This window comes from Mustela erminea, chromosome 9 (genome assembly GCF_009829155.1).
Source record: "Mustela erminea isolate mMusErm1 chromosome 9, mMusErm1.Pri, whole genome shotgun sequence".
Lineage (NCBI taxonomy): Eukaryota > Metazoa > Chordata > Mammalia > Carnivora > Mustelidae > Mustela > Mustela erminea.
The window spans coordinates 51,480,101-51,495,713 of record NC_045622.1 but is presented as its reverse complement, the minus strand read 5'-3'; the positions used below and the strand labels follow the sequence as shown (position 1 = coordinate 51,495,713).

The 15,613-nt window shown below is 48.5% G+C and overlaps 1 protein-coding gene across 7 annotated transcripts in view; it reads right to left on the bottom strand.

Annotated features, from left to right (window-relative positions):
- The window catches only part of TENM4 (teneurin transmembrane protein 4), a 720,251-nt gene that overhangs the window by 120,091 nt on the left and 584,547 nt on the right, over window positions 1-15,613 (bottom strand). For all 7 annotated transcript variants that reach the window (XM_032357369.1, XM_032357368.1, XM_032357365.1 and 4 more), the window contains one exon: window positions 354-539. In XM_032357369.1, coding sequence (XP_032213260.1) covers window positions 354-539 — 186 coding nt within the window. The remainder of the gene's footprint in view (window positions 1-353; window positions 540-15,613) is intronic.

Below are 15,613 nucleotides of genomic sequence, written 5' to 3'. Positions count from 1 at the left end.
CCATGATATAGGTCAGCAAACCATGGCTCAGAGAGGCGCTGGGATAGCCCACAGCTGCTAAGTGCTGGTTGTGTGCCTTCCTCTTGGGCCACAGCTCCTCAGCACAGAGACCTACAGCAGCTGGCCCAGGAGGGATACACAGCAAGGCATGTGTACCAGCTAACAGACATTTGAGAAATGCAGAATGGGAGGGAAAAGGTTAAAAATGCCCAATTGTGAGTTTATGTTCAATTGTTGCTGGGAGATGCCAACCATAATGTCGCCAGATGAAAGGACTTTGTGCCCAGCTCCCACATGCGGACAGAGGCAGCATGCGCCCCACAGCAGACCCCCCGGGCCTGGGCCCGCCATACCGATGGTGCAGTGCTCGCCGTTCCAGCCGGGGCTGCACTCGCACTTGCCATCGCGGCAGGTCCCGTGCTCCGCACAGCGTGGGTGGCAGGCCCGCTGGTCGCAGGCCGCCCCCATCCAGCCTTCCTCGCAGCGGCAGGTGCCCCCCACACAGACGCCATGGCCCCCACAGTCGGCAGCACAGATCTCTGCAGGGAGGACAGCAGGGGAGGGAGGGGAGAGAAAAAAACACATTTTGAGCCGGTCATTGTCGGGAGCAAGGGTCACACCTGGCTACCTTCCTTGGCTCCTGGGGAGGATGGATCCGATGTCAGAGGCCTGGGAGGCTAATCTCCCCAAACAATGACCCTCGGGTGAGAACAATTCTCCAGGAAAAAGCCTGTTTTGAGCCCACTTCCCTTACCAACATGGGCCGATGGAAGGGCTCTGCTCTGTTTGCTTTCCCTTACGGCCAGCCTGCCCCCGCTCTTGTGCTCGCCACTTCCAAGGGGGACCGGCCTTCTGAACAGATGTGAGGAAAAGTCAAATTTAATTAAAAACTGGTTATGTGTGAAAACAAAGTGAGGACGAGTCCCCGATGGCCGAGGGAAGTGCTTGTGGGCCTGGCTACAGCACGTGCAGGGGTCTGGGGCCCATGTTTCCTTCCCGCCCTGACTGTCCTCAAGGCGGGGTGAGAGGGAGGCTGGTCCCATGCACCCCGGGGATGGGGAGAGACTCTGGGGGCCGGTCCTGTGCTTTTGCTGCCTGTGCTCAACCTCCTGCATACTGCCTTGCCACTCCAACTCCAAGCACTGCCTCCATGGCCCTTCGGATCCAAAGCAAATAGCTAGGGACCGTGTCCCAGCCAGAGACGAGTCACCCAGCCCTTCACAAAGGCCCGTCTGTGAGCTGGTGCAGAACACGCACGGCCCAATTCACAGACCCGCTGGGAGCAGGGTCAGTGCCAGCTTTCCTGTTCCATGGGCAGAGGTGGCGAAGGCTCCGATGCAGGTTTTTAGGAGGCAGGTTGAGCAGCTGAGGCCATGGATGCTCTCTGCCAGGGCTGTGATGGAGACCCTGCCTGCCGTCTGTGCCTTATGGCCCAACAGTCTTCAAATGAAAACCCCCATGCTTTTGTTCTCTTTCAAACTAAATTAACTGGCATTGTGCCAGGCTGCGTTTGCCCACGACAGCTTGGAAGATTCTAAGCTGTATTCCTGGTTGAGAAGCTACTAAGAGTCTAGCTATTTTTGAAAAGGGAGATAAATCAAAATTAGATCTCAGAGGCTTAGACCTTCTGTATCAACCTGCAAGGCAGTGGCTACAATGTCTGTGAATTAAACAAAACAAAACAAAACAAAACAAAATCCACAATGGCTGAGACACCATTTATGGGGTGTCCCATGCCTGACACCTTGTCAGGCCCACTACCTGGAAAGGGAAGTACTACATGCAGACACACACCAGATTTCTCAGCTGCACAGAGGTGAAGGGTCCACTGGGAAATGGGCAAGAAGCCCTGGCCTGGAACTGGGGGGCCCAGGTTCTGTGCCAGGCTCAGCAGCTTCTGAGCTATGTGACCACAGGCAGGTTCCTTGACGTCATGGATGTATCGAGTGTTGGACAACAACGAGGACGCCACACGGTACCTCTGCCAACCGTCAGGGCTGCGGTGAGCACTCCGTGAGGGGCGAGACTGAGAAGGGCTTGGCCGAGAAGTCTAACTCAAGAAAGGTCTCTCAGGACAATGAACTTTAGACTAGGAGTCCACGGACCAGGTGTGCAAGGCCCATGCCTGCTCAGCCCCTCATCTGCTGGGTGACCTTGGGGACATCAGTCTGCCTCACTGGGTGTTGGGTTTCCTCATCTTCTTTGGGGGGAATCTGATGGCATCTAAGGTTTCTTCTAGCCCCAAGATCTTGGGAGTCTGTGATACAAACACCCTCCATATTTCACAGCAGTATCTACCCCCAGGGTTTGGCTCAAGGATCTCTCCTCTGGGAAGTCTATGATTCACCCTGTGGTTATTCTCTTGTTCCTTGCCCTTCCGTATTACATGGTAAACTGATTTTCTGTTTCCCTGCCAGTCTCGCTGTCAGACTGGGGACATCCAAGTCTGGACTGGATTCTCCTGATCGCTTCTTTGCTTGGTCCTCAGTACAAAGCTTCGCCCAGAACAGACCCTTAATTTTTGTGGACTAGGGGATGAATCCTGTGTGCCTGGGGCGATAGGTGGCCTGAGAAAGTAAAGTGATTCATTTACACCCTGCTCAGCCTGGCTGAGGGCCGGCCCTGGCCTCTCTCTAATGGAAACCTCCCAGGTTGGCGTGGGGCTGTGGACAAGTGTCACTCCATCCAGCAGCCCTCCAGAAATGTGGCTCTCTCAGGATGGTCTTTGAGCTTCCTTCCCTTCTTCTCATACAGACAACGTCTTGACATTGGAGATTGGAGTGACAATCTCCAACCCCAGGCCTTCCAAAGTCCTGTCTTGGAAATTTCTAACCTTTCTGCACAGAAGTGACCCCTGGTGACCCTGGCGGCAGGGCCTGCCTCAGGGCTGCAACTTGCCCGAGAGACCTGGGAGGGACCGTTAGTTTAGCATTTGTTTGCTTTTACTCAGCACTTTTTCCCGGTGGCAGTTTATGGTGTAAAAGTCAACAGCGAACAGCGCTTCTATTCACTGAGGTGTGAGCCGGCAGAGGGACAGGCTGCTGGGGCTGAAGCCGGGCTGTTTTCAGGCAGCAGAGCACAGGGGGTCTAGAGCACAGGAGGCAGCCTTCTCCTAGCATTTGCCTGACCTTAGGCTTTAGCTAACATGTAGGCCATTCCTATGATAATTAATCTGAAGGCAGTGTGGATGAAAGAGTGTTGGATTTAGGTGTGATTCCGAATACATTCTACCAGTGATGCGACTTAGGCAACCTGTCAAATTGCTGAAACTCGTTTTCTTCTTCTGTAAAGTGGGGATGGTGACAGCATCCCTTCAGAGGCTGCCTGATGTACAGCAGGGATTGACGCATTCATATGGACTCATTCATTATCCCTCTACCTTTCCAAGCATACCTACTATGTGCTGAAGACTGTGGCTGGTGCTAGGAATACAGAGAAAAACCAGACCTAATCTCTGTCCTCTGGGAGATCACAATCCAGACAAAACTCACACTGGTACTGGAATCCCAAGATTATCCAAATAATCTATACTGGTTACTGCTATGCCTTCTTGCTTAACTGCAATGAATAAAACACCATGAATTTTACGATTAGACAGATCTGGGGTCTGCCCTTGGCTTTGCCACTTACTGGCTGGGTGATCTGTAAGCTGCAATTTATGTAAGTCATTGAACCTCACTTTCTGTTTCTGTGAAATAGGTATAATAATTCCCATTTCATCCATGTCATAGGGTTGGTGTTAGATCAAATGAGGTAATGTGTGGGGATAGCCATTTTTGGCTTAATAACCAACAATCATGTCAGGTTTTAGAGTTTACAGAGCACTCTTTATATACCATTTCTCACTAAACTATCACAACAATGCTGTCAGAACCCCCGGTTACCATCTTTCCTAGAGGAGAAGCTACTACTAAGACCCAGAGAGCATCAGCAGATTCTGTAAGATCATATGGTCACACGGGGCTCCTCCCTTGTTTTGACAAGTCTCAGAGCAATGCGTCAGACAGACATTGTAAGATTATGGAAACTGATCAGCAAAAAGGCAGGCTCTCCTTATGGGGACCTCCTGATGGTTCTTCCAGCAGATCCATCTCCTTTTCTGGCCCTGTTGCTTATCCTTTGTTACAACCAAGCCAGCCCCTGGATCTATGTCAAACGAAATGAGATCCCCTACATGGAATTTCCCAGACATTCAGTCTCACTTTTGTCATCTGGAGACTTGCTGGGTTGTCCATCTAAACCCTGCATTTCCTCGCCAGTTTACACAAGACATGCTCTCCTGCCATGAAGCTGAAGTCGCCTGGTGGCTGGGCACCTCTCCATCAGCCTTTTACAAGCTGGGTTGTGAGCTCTTACACATTTTAATGGAAGGGGCCTGAACAGAGTGACCTTGATGTTTATGGGGTGCTAACTGATGGCAACACCACCTGTCAGTGTTCAGGTTCTCTTCTGCAGATGGCCCCTCTGCCTGCGTGGGAGACGCACTGACTCCTGTCGGGAGCAGAGATTGAAGCTGCTACTTTATCACTTGGCCTTGAGTTGTAGGCCTGTTGTTATTTTTCTTATCTGTGTCACCCTTTTTTCTCCCCTTGAAATAAAAGGAACTGCTTTAGTTTTCCTTCTTGATTTTGCTTTGACATTAAAGCAGACAGAACTTTCCAGAGTGGGTGCTGAAGCATGTGCTTCGACAGGTCATTTGCCCCTTGCATAACATGAGTGGCACTCTGTGAAATCCACGTCACTGCTCCTCTTCAGGAATAGTCACCACATGTATAACGTGGGGATGACACCAACAACTGGAGAGGGTTGTTGTGGGAATTACTCTTGTTTAATTTCTTGAGTGCCCTCTATGAGCCCTTCCAACAGAGGGCACTGTGGATGGTGCCAACCGATGGTGATTGTGATGGGCATGGTTCTCTCCTGACCTCAGGGAGTTTACATTCTAGTGCTGCAGGCGGACACAATAGCAATCAGTTAGGCAAGCTGACATGGGCAGAAGTGAAACTTCTACAGAGTTCCCAGCACACAGATTGGGGTACAGTAAGTTCTGTACACACAGATTCTTGTGCAAGAGAAAGGGAGGCATAGCGGCTCATGCACTGGCTTGACATCAGAACGTCAGAGGTGAATTCTGACTTAGGGAACATACCCGATACAAGTGAGCACTTGATCAATGCCCATCAATCTTCACATGATAAACATCAGAGCTTACTGGAGGAACGCTGGAGGTGTCGGGCCCCGAGAGGAATCTTCTGAAGGACTATAGAGAATATCATCCATAGGGTAGACCTGGGCTCACATTCTGACTCCCTAGTTTCCTTGGGTCCTTGTGGAGTCCTTGGAGAATTAAGGATTCAGTCTCTCTGAACCATACTTCTTCACGCCCAAAGTAAGGAGAGTAATCACAGTCCCCCACTAGGTAAGAAAGGATGATGAAAGAAAAGGGTATATCTGAACGGCCCCGTGTAATTTATGCTATAGACATGATCCATCAACGAGGACTTAAGATATCCTGTATCAGCAGAGCTGCCCCTCACCTAGCAGACAGCTATCTTTCTGAAGAGCAAAACACCAGCTTTTATAGTAAGCAGCCTCGAGATTTAGGTCTGCTTTCTCCAGTCACCCTGCAGGGTACCATCAGCCAAGACCATCAAAGCCCAGTTCGAAGCCATTTGTATTTGTAGCCTTGGCTTCCTCTTCCAGTCAGGTGAAAATCCCCAGCTGCCCTAACATTCTAATTCTGAGCCTGTGAAGTTCTTGACTAAACCATACAGGACCCTGGAGATGGGCCAGGTCAGGCCCAAGAATAAGTTAGCTCTTCTCTGAGGGAAAGCCATGCCCAAACGTCTTGCCTTTTGCCCTGCCTCACTGGGGTACATATGTCTGTCTTCTCTCTAGACTAGGAGCACCCTTAGTAGCAGGCTCTAGCTTCTTCTCAACTTGGTTCCCTCGCAGTGGGCACCAGACATGGTACAGCATGACATCTTGATAAATATTTGTTGAAAGAATAGATGAATTAACAAAAAAAAGCCTCACATAAGTGTTATGTCAGTTGGGCTCAACTGTGTCTCAACTGTGGGCCCTATGGTATAAAATTTATTTGGTTAGATACATTCGCACAGGGGCTCGGTCTCCTTTGTGCCTAACCTTCCTAAAAAAACTCTTCTGTAACCTCTATAATTCTTAAGGGTCTTAGCCCATACTCCCACACGCACACCTTCTTTCCTGCTGCCTCCCACCTCACACCCATTCTGCTTCCATGATGTGGAAGTGAGCAGGCAGGTGAGGAAGAAGTGAGAAAGGGCAGGGAAAGAGAAAAGATTTGGCTACTGGTTCACTGCAGCCCCAAAGCGCATACATAAGGGGAAACACTGCCCCAGGCTCCTCTCATTAAATGTTAATCCCCATATGAGCCTGGATGAAGCCTGGGACCTCGTGCAGCTACGTTTTAATTTGTCTGGACTTACTTTACAATCCTGTTCATTAAAATAGCTGGTAGGGGAAGCTGTGGTGTTCCCCTAAAGGGACAGACTTACATATATTTTTCTCATAAAATTTCTTCGACTTGGAAGGATGCTCAAAACTGCCATGAGTAGGGGATGGAAGGGGTCCCCACCCAAGGATCTGTGGGCTTTCCTGGGGAACAAGGAGCCGAGGCAGGGGAAACAGAGTCTGGGCCCCATGTGACCTCCTGGGATGTCCTTTAATAAGTTTGTATTTAGCACTAAAAGGGATAATAGGGAAAACTGTTCTATTTTGCTTAGGACCTGGGGTCCTTAGAATGCCCTTAAGAAATTTTAAGGGAGGGTTAAATAATCTTAGATGATTCCTGCTAGGATTTTGTTTCTTCACTAGCTCATCGGAGTGAGTGGACAGCCTGGGGAATTTCTCTGAAATCCTGGTCCACGTTAAGTCCAAGCCACACCAGACACTCTATGAAGCAGAAACAAGGGGACATGGAGAACCCTTGTTGGTGGCACACAAATACCATCCCATGACACCCTCACGACAGCCCCACAATGGTATTCTCATTCCTGCGTTGGAGTAGAGAAAACCGCGTGAAGAGATGGACTTGCTCCAAGGTACTTAACTAGAGTGAAAGGTGACTACGACTGATACAGCTTTTCGATCTGTGACTTGCGTGACCAGCCTGAAGAGCTCAGTTGTAATCTGACATACTCCCATGACTGTTAGTTACGTAGAGATTGTCACCCCAGCTACAGGTGCTCTGAAATCAGTCAGTCTCCCTCCTCACACTGACTCAATGCTTACCTACTAAGTACTTTGCCTTTTGTTTGTGTGTCTGTTTATCTGTCTGTTTATCCTGAATCTGTCTGTCAACACATCCATCTGTCCAATCTACCTATCTAACCATCTAACGACCTATCTAGTCACCAGGCCATCTAACAGCCCATCTGTCCGTCCATCCATCCATCCACCCATCCATCCATCCATCATCCTTCTATCTATCCATCACCCAGCCAGCCAGTCTTGTGGCTTGGACAAGTTGCTTCATCCTTCTGTGCCTCAGTTTTCTCATCTGCAAAATAGGGTTTATATACTAACATCTCGGGTTCATCTGTGAGGCTTAAATGAACAGCATGTAATGTGCCTAGTATCACACACTTCTTTTATAGAGTAAATACTGTATGGCAACTGTATCATGTTCACGGGCTGCAAAGAGCCAGGACAAGGCAGGGTTTAGAGCAAGGGGATGATGTGAATAACTGAGCTGCCCCTTAGCAGCTGGGGAGAACCAGATCTGGAGCATAATCTGGGGGGCAGCACTGTTCAGGTACCTCATCTTCTGGAGAGGAGTATGTAGGCTGAGACACGTTTAAGGAACAGACCAGGGTAATGGGAAAAGAAAGCACTTCACCAATGGCTTCCGTGTTCTCAGTGAGGTAGGAATCTCCACTGATGGACAGATTTGGACATCTCCCTTGCAGCTGGAAGGGCCCAGGAAAGGCTGAAGATCATGCACATGGTTCATGATTTGGCTTCCAGGGCTCAGAAGTGGGCTGTAAGCTGAGAGATGGTGAGTGGCTGGCATGGCTGTGGATTCTGAAGGTGGGTGTGGGGAGAGGGACAGAGACAAGGGGGCTGCAGATGTTGAAGGAGAACAGCTGGAGGCGAAGGACTGTGGAACCAGGGGAAAATGACAGAGAAGGAGGGAGCTGGCACTGGGCAGGAAGTGGCCTGCCTCTGGGCTTGGGATCTCCCTTGAATGGGTTTAGGAGTAAGAGAGAAAATAAGGAGAAAAACTTAGAGAAGCAGTTTTTGTGAGGACATGAGAGGACACTTTGGAGATGCTCTAGTCATTCCGTACACAGGAAAACAAGGGCTGAGAGAGAAGTGCCTATCCTTTGCCCCACAGGGACATGTATATCAGCACTTGAGCAAGAGCTTGATGGCTGCCTTAGGAAATGGTCATGGAAGGGACCAGCAAGACAAATGGCTAAGGGCGGGGGGGTGCTTCCCACACTCTGTGGTCGCTCTTCTGTACCTCTCTACAAGCTATTTCCATGGTCTGGGTTCCTGTTTCACATCGATCTTTCCATGTTCACTATACACTGGCTTTGAGTTCTGGGTCCTCCTCTTTGAAGCCTCCTTCTAATGGCCCAGCTGGAAAGTTTCACCTCCTGTCTTCTCAAAGCACTTGATGTGAACCTTTATCAAGGTAAGAGTCTCCCAGTGTTCCCTCTCCAGCCCCGCCATTACCAGCCTGAACTCTACATTCCCTGGGGAGTCTTACACAGGAAATGTATCTTCTGACTACACCCATGTAACTGTGTAAGTTTCTACCATTTTGCACAAAACAGAGGCTCAAGTCACACATGCTGGTGTAAGAGCTTGGTCTGCTCCTTCCCAGGGACCCAGCACACCTCTGAGCCTTAGCTTTGACATTTCTACAATGGTGATAAGGATTCCTATCTGCCAGAACCCTAAACTTGATTTGAAAATGTATTGAGCACTCACTATGTGCCACATACCCCTAGAGGCTAGGGACTCAGAAATGATATTAAACTATCCCTAACCCACACGTGTACAGGAGCACCAAGTAAGTTGCCTTCCTCTCCCATAAATAGCTATCTCTGTATGTTTTAACACAGCACCTCCCTCGCTCCTTCTCTCACTAAATTGGGTGGATGGTTTTTAGTCTCAGTGCAGGTTTCAGGAGGGAGCCAGAAGGAGAGGAAGATACAGGAAAGGAGACTTCAACTTCCTCACAATAATTAGCTTCCTTTTGACACTGAGGCCAAACCCAAGCCACTCTCGGGTGCTTTTCAACTTCCATCCCTCTAACCAGAGGGTCAGTGCTGCTCCCAGCCCTGCTCTGTACCACAGCTCTAGTTGGCAAAAAGCTAATGAGCCTTGGAAACCACATGGCCTTTCACCTCACTCGAGGAGCTTGGAGTGCTTTCGAACCAAGCAGAAGAGTGGATTCCAGGATGTTGGTGTACAGCGGTCTCTACATCTACTCCCCCGGGACGAGAATTTCAAGCTTTATGAAGCACCTGTCACAGGAAGTGGTAAGCCACTGCTAGTCATCTTAATTGCAGGGTATCTGGCTTCCTGATTAGAGGAGTTCAAACTTAGCTTGAAGGAGGCCTCCCAAGAGGGTCTGACTTTGCAGAAGGATAACTAGGGAGGAAAGGGCTGGTGAGCACAGAAGCCATACAACATCCCCAGGATGGGCTGGAATGCTGCCCGAACCCCACTGAGAGGGCACGCTCACCCAGAGGGTGAGCTGAAGAGATAGTGATGTTCAGTCCTCTTCCCAAAGATCCCTGGTCCTGATATCCTTCTGTGAAGGGCCCTTCTCTCCACCCCAGACATGTGCTCACCTATCTAACTTGCTTCCGGACACCTCCACCTATGTGTGTCCCTGGCACCTCCACCTACATGCCAATATGAGTAAGCTTTCCAAAACCAAACCTCACCAAAGCACATTCTGCCTAAAAATTTTCAGTGGCCCCCACTGACAGATAAAACCTAAACTCTTTCAAGGCCCTATATGATGAAAGCTTGCTAACTTCCCTCACCTCTTCTCCATCTCTCTAGTGCCACAGATATCTTTTTATTTTTTTAAGATTTTATTTATTTATTTTATAGACAGAGATCACAAGGAGGCAAAGAGTCAGGCAGAGAGGCAGGCAGAGGGAGAAAGGGAAGCAGGCTCCCTGCCAAACAGAGAGCCCGATGTGGGCTCGATCCCAGGACCCTGGGATTATGAACTGAGCCGAAGGCAGAGGCTTTAACCCACTGAGCAACCCAGGCACCCCGGTGCCACAAATATCTTAAGCAAAACCACTCCAAACTACTGCTTTCCTGGAAAATGCCATGTTCTGTTGCATCTTTGTATCCAATTGCAAATTTGACTTCTACAATGGGTTGCTTCAAGTGCTTGTCTCTTCCGTCTCTCTCTCTCTGCCAACTCAAATCCAACCTCCATCACCCACCTCAAATCCCGCTTCCTCCAGGAAGCTCCCCTGATTCCCCCTGGCTGAAAACAATCACTCTTTTCCTTGAGCCCCTACAGTACTGCCTGGTACCTCATGGTCAAGATCCAGTTTATGTGGCTCTTTGCCGTGGCATCCACTGCAGCGAAACCTTATGAACCTCATACTTGATTCATCAACATTATTAGCATAAACCTTGGCAATGGCCAATGAGAGAGCTATGCAGGGGATAAACATGGGCTCTGAGCCCAGAGACAGAAGGCATTGAATCCTTGTTTTCCCAGAGTGTCTCTGGGCAAATCCCTCAGGCCCTCTGAACTCTGGATCCCTGGGAATAACACCATCTCCAGGGTCAGAGGCTATGTATTTGTTGTCTGAATAAATCATGATGCACATACAGGAGGAGCTCTGTAAAATGTAAATGCAAATGCAAATTTCCATTCAAAGAGTAGTTATTATTTTAAAATTGTAAGTTATATAGCAGCAGTTTGATTCAGGAAGACAATTGGAGATTGTGTACAAGTCACCAGCTTGGACATCCAAACAGAAACCCGAATCTGAAGCCCAATTTCAGGAGGGCTTATATTTACATACTGAAGAGCTCCAATTCTGATAGAAAATGTTCTAGGGCTGTCAGGGGAAATTCTACCAAATTACAAAGCTGCCAGCTTCTGGTTTATCAACCTTTAACTCTGGCACTATTTAGCACTATGCCTGTCTGGGCCCAGTTTCCCAGTTTTTGATTAAATGTTAGGAGCTGACCATCTCATTGTGTCTCAACATGCACGCTCCATCCCAGACAACTGGTGGGCTCTTCTCTGCCTCCTTCCAACACCTCCTCTTCTTTCTCTGCCTCAGTGTCAATCTCTCAGATATTTATTATTCTGAACTTTGATTTTGGGCTATCACTTGCTGTTGGGAACGGGGTACAGGAAATGTCAAGTCTCAATGGATATTATTCCTCTGCTGAAATTCTAACCTTGGGTTTCTTCTTCCGTAACATACCTATACAGAAATAGCCCGGCCCGATCATTTCCTTTTGATGTTTAATTGGATGTCAGTGCTGTGCTTTCTGGGCTGAGAAGCTAATGCTTCTCAGAAAGGGAACAATTCCGGCTACACACATGAGACTTGTAGCAGGGAGAATGCTCTACGCTGAATCTAATTTTCTCTCCCATCCATGAACATAAGACAATTTCTCTGGCATTAAAGCATCTCACTCAGTCTTTCTGTCATTAATAAGAATTAAATTCTGTTCCCTCAAATTTAAATGTAATTATATTTTCCTCGTAAATAAAACTGAATTACCATTTTCAAAATTTAGCACTAATGCAAATGCTATGTTTAGAGCTTTATTTTTTTTTTTTAACCCTGTTACTACGTTCAGCTTATTCTTAATTTTTTTTTTTTTAAACATTGGGCTTATTTTGCTGTCAACGTGACTTAGTTTGAAAACGGAGCTTTTCTGCTCCCTATCTAGCCAGTCATATTTGTTATTAACTATGCTTTAGGATTGGTGTTTCTTTTTGAAGGGGAGAAGAGGAACAGAGAGGAAATCAGCAGCTCAGAGGGTCTGGGTTTGAATTCTGAAGGTCCCCCTTCAGCGAAGGAGGAACCTAGTCCAGGTTTAGCTGAGCCAAAGGAGGTGGTCTGACATGAAGTCTGACAGGGAAATCTTCAGTGTGCATTAAACAATTTTTATTTATTATTTTATTTTGCTTTACTTTTTTTTTTTTTTAAGATTTTATTTATTTTTTTGACAGAGAGAGAGCACCAGCAGGGAGAGTGGAAGAGGGAGAAGCAGGTCCCCTGCTGAGCAGAGAGCCCGATGCGGGGCTCGATCCCAGGACCCTGAGAGATCATGACCTGACCTGAAGGCAGTTGCTTAACCAACTGAGCCACCCAGGTGCCCCTTGGACAATTTTTCAATCCAAGATTTTTAGCAAGGCACTCAGCGGACACCACAGTTTGGATCCTGCCTACCTTTCTGGTCTTACTTCTTCTACCCACCCCCATGGTTACTACTCTCCAGTCAGAGGCAGGATTTTCTAGATGATGCTCTTGCACAGCTGTGTACGTTATACACACTGTTCCTGTTACACATGCTGTTCCCTCTGCCTGGATCTCCCCACCTTCAGATTCCCTCTAATGGTCCAGCTTATAAGTCTCCTCCCAGGGGAAAGACTGTCCCAGCTTCTGCTCTCACCTGTCTTCCGGCTGAGGTCACTGCTCCTGCCCTTGTGTTCCCAAGCCCCACAAACACACATCAGTCAGAGCTCTTATCATGCTGCCTAACTAGGTGTCGCCTCCTGGGTGAGCTGAAGCTCCCTGATCCTTGGTGCACCCAGTGTGCCGGGAGGCCAGGAAGGGTCACTAGTGAATGAGGTGGATGTCTGTTACTCTCAGGGGCAGAGGGCAGGTCTGGAGCTGTTCTGGGATGCTCTCTTTCTCGTGGAGGCTGTGCTCCTCCCTGGATTCGAGCTCAGAAAGCTCATTATCTGGCAGGAAACTGATGTTAATGCTGTTTGGCCCTTGTGCTATTGTTTGGGGATAAATATGTCAGCACATTAATAACTTCATCTAGACTTGATGACCGGTGATGGGCTGGGGGGAGGGGTGGTAGGGAGTTAGGAACCACAAGGAAGCTGAGCTGCTGAGAGAGAACACAAGCTGTTCAAGGTTGCATGGACTCAGGTCCAGGTCTGGCTCAGAACCTTCACCATATAAATTGTTCTCAGACTTAAATTTGCAAGAGTCTAAGGACTGTTTGGCTAATTGAGATTTAATCACAAGTTCTAAGAATATACACTTTATTTATTGAGTGCTAAATGAATGCCAGCACCATGCTAGGCATTTTATACACACATATTAAAGCTAATTTGAAAAAACAACCCTGCCAAGCAGGTATCATTAGCCATATTCTTTGGATAAGCTCAGTCTTAAAAATCTAGCTTGGTCCCATTCCAAATCCCACACAGTTCTTTCTGACTACACGTGCTACCTCTAAACCCAGCCTCTAAATCTCCACCTGTTACTCCATGAAACTCCACTGAGATGAAATGATAAGAATCATAAACCACCAGCATGGGTATTTCACAGGCAGAATCTCTGCCATGTAATGCTTCTGGGGGCCAGAACTCCCCCAAAGAAATGAAATCTCGTGAGAGAGCCCTTCCACATAAAAGTCACTTATGGAAGACAAGACTGGAGAGAGCTCACAGAGCAGTGGAAACGAGGAGTGAATTTATGAGGTTGAGGACCGAGCCTGGGGTGGAGGGGAAGGAAGCCCCGAAGGAGAGCCAGCAGAGGGGCAAACGGTGGGTCTAAGTGACCACATTTGAAATGGTGTCCTGGAAAACACCAAAGAGCCCAGAATTTCAGGGAGTCATTAAGCTCTGAAAGAGAGGTAAACGTTGCTACTTGTAAGGACCATCTTGGAGAGATTAAATTCCTTCCCTTTTCTAAGGCAGCTCAGAGCCAAGAGGAGAAAATCCACCTAAGGCACTTGGGGCTGTTGGGGAGAGTCATTCTGTTCTCAGCAGCGCTGCTTGGGAGCAACCACTTTAGGCAAAGGCTGAGGAGGTGTCTGGCCCGCCATGGTGCTCCCCGGGGAAGAGGGGTCAAAGAAGGTGAAATGGTGTCCACTCTTGTCCAGGAGGGGTTCCGGCTGGCTGGCAAGGCACACGAAACTAACATGAGCCAGGTCCGGACACTGAGAGAGAAGCCCAGGGTTTTAGCTCTGCAGGGCATGCATACTGTGTGTGCGTGTATATGTGTGGGTATATGTCCAAGGATGCACACAGGGGTGGGGAGGAGGGCCTTAGAGAACAAATTAGACTGGGCGTGTGCTGGGTTCTTCCTGGACAGAGCCTCTAGCTTCTTCTTTGAAGTGTCACTGGGTAAGTCATTTATTGAATAATCCTGAGAAACTAAACCCCATCAGGCCCCATACTAGGGATATTGGTAGATCCTGACCTCCTGGAGTTCACAGCTTGGCCAGAGAGAGGCAAGATTACAGATTCTTGCTAAGTGTACCACAGCCGTATGTGGTTTGAACTGGACTCTGCCACTTACTGATGGGGGGATGCTGGCAAGGAATTTAACTTTTCTGAGCTTCAGCTTCCTTATCCAGAAAATGGAATACTTTCTTTATGGCTTTCATATGAACCTTAACTAAGATAATGGTTATAGTGCACTTAGTTCAGTAGTTGGTACAGGGTAAGCACTAAAAAGTGGTTGGCTCTTTAAATAATGCTCCATCCTTGTAAGGAAACCTCTTTGGATGGAAAGGCGGCTTGAGGCAAGAGCTAAGGACTTAGAACCAGAGCTCCTCGATTTACTTCAAACTCTGCCACTGCTTAGCTGAGTTACTTTGGATAAATCATTTCCTTTCTCTAGCTCCTCACCATCTGAAAACCCCAGCACTAGGAATCACCACCACCATCATCACTGCTGCCATCTCCCTCTAAGCCTGGAAGAGCCCAGTCCAACTGGGTCCAGAGTCAAGGACCCCGGTGTGCGGGGGGTGGGGTGCATAACCAGCACTCTTCCAGGCCATAGGCATTTGTCCCAGCAGTTGTCTTATGCTGTTTGTCAGGAAGGAGTATCACATGAACAAGGCAGGATTTCAGGAGGAATTCTGAGCTGAGATCAGAAGCCATGCTGCTGGGAAGTTGGGGTCTGAGTAAACCCTTATAGAAAATCTGACTTCACTGTTTCCCCAAACAAGCAAAGTGCTGGGGAACCTGGCAGCTCACATTTCATTACAGGCTGGTTGTGGAGTGCTGGGCACGTTGATTTCAGCTGCTTTCACTAAATCATGTTCCCCGGGCCAAACAGAAAGATGTCTCTTCATCTCGGAAGAGGTGGCCCTCCTTCCTATGAGGGCCCAGTGGTGATTTCTGCCAACCCTGAAGCCACAGTCGGAGCGGATGGTGAGAGGAGCACTTCAGGTGAGCCGCCGGCCTGCAGCTCCTGACGGGAAGGCCCTGGGCAGTGTCTGCGTCAGGCCCACCATGCCAGGAGCCAATAACACATCATACGATGGAAGCAGCCTCTTAGCGGGGGTCCAAGTTGGGCCAGACACGGTGTCAACCACTTCACCTCCATTTTCTCACTGAATCCTTACCACAATCCCAGAGGGATTTTTA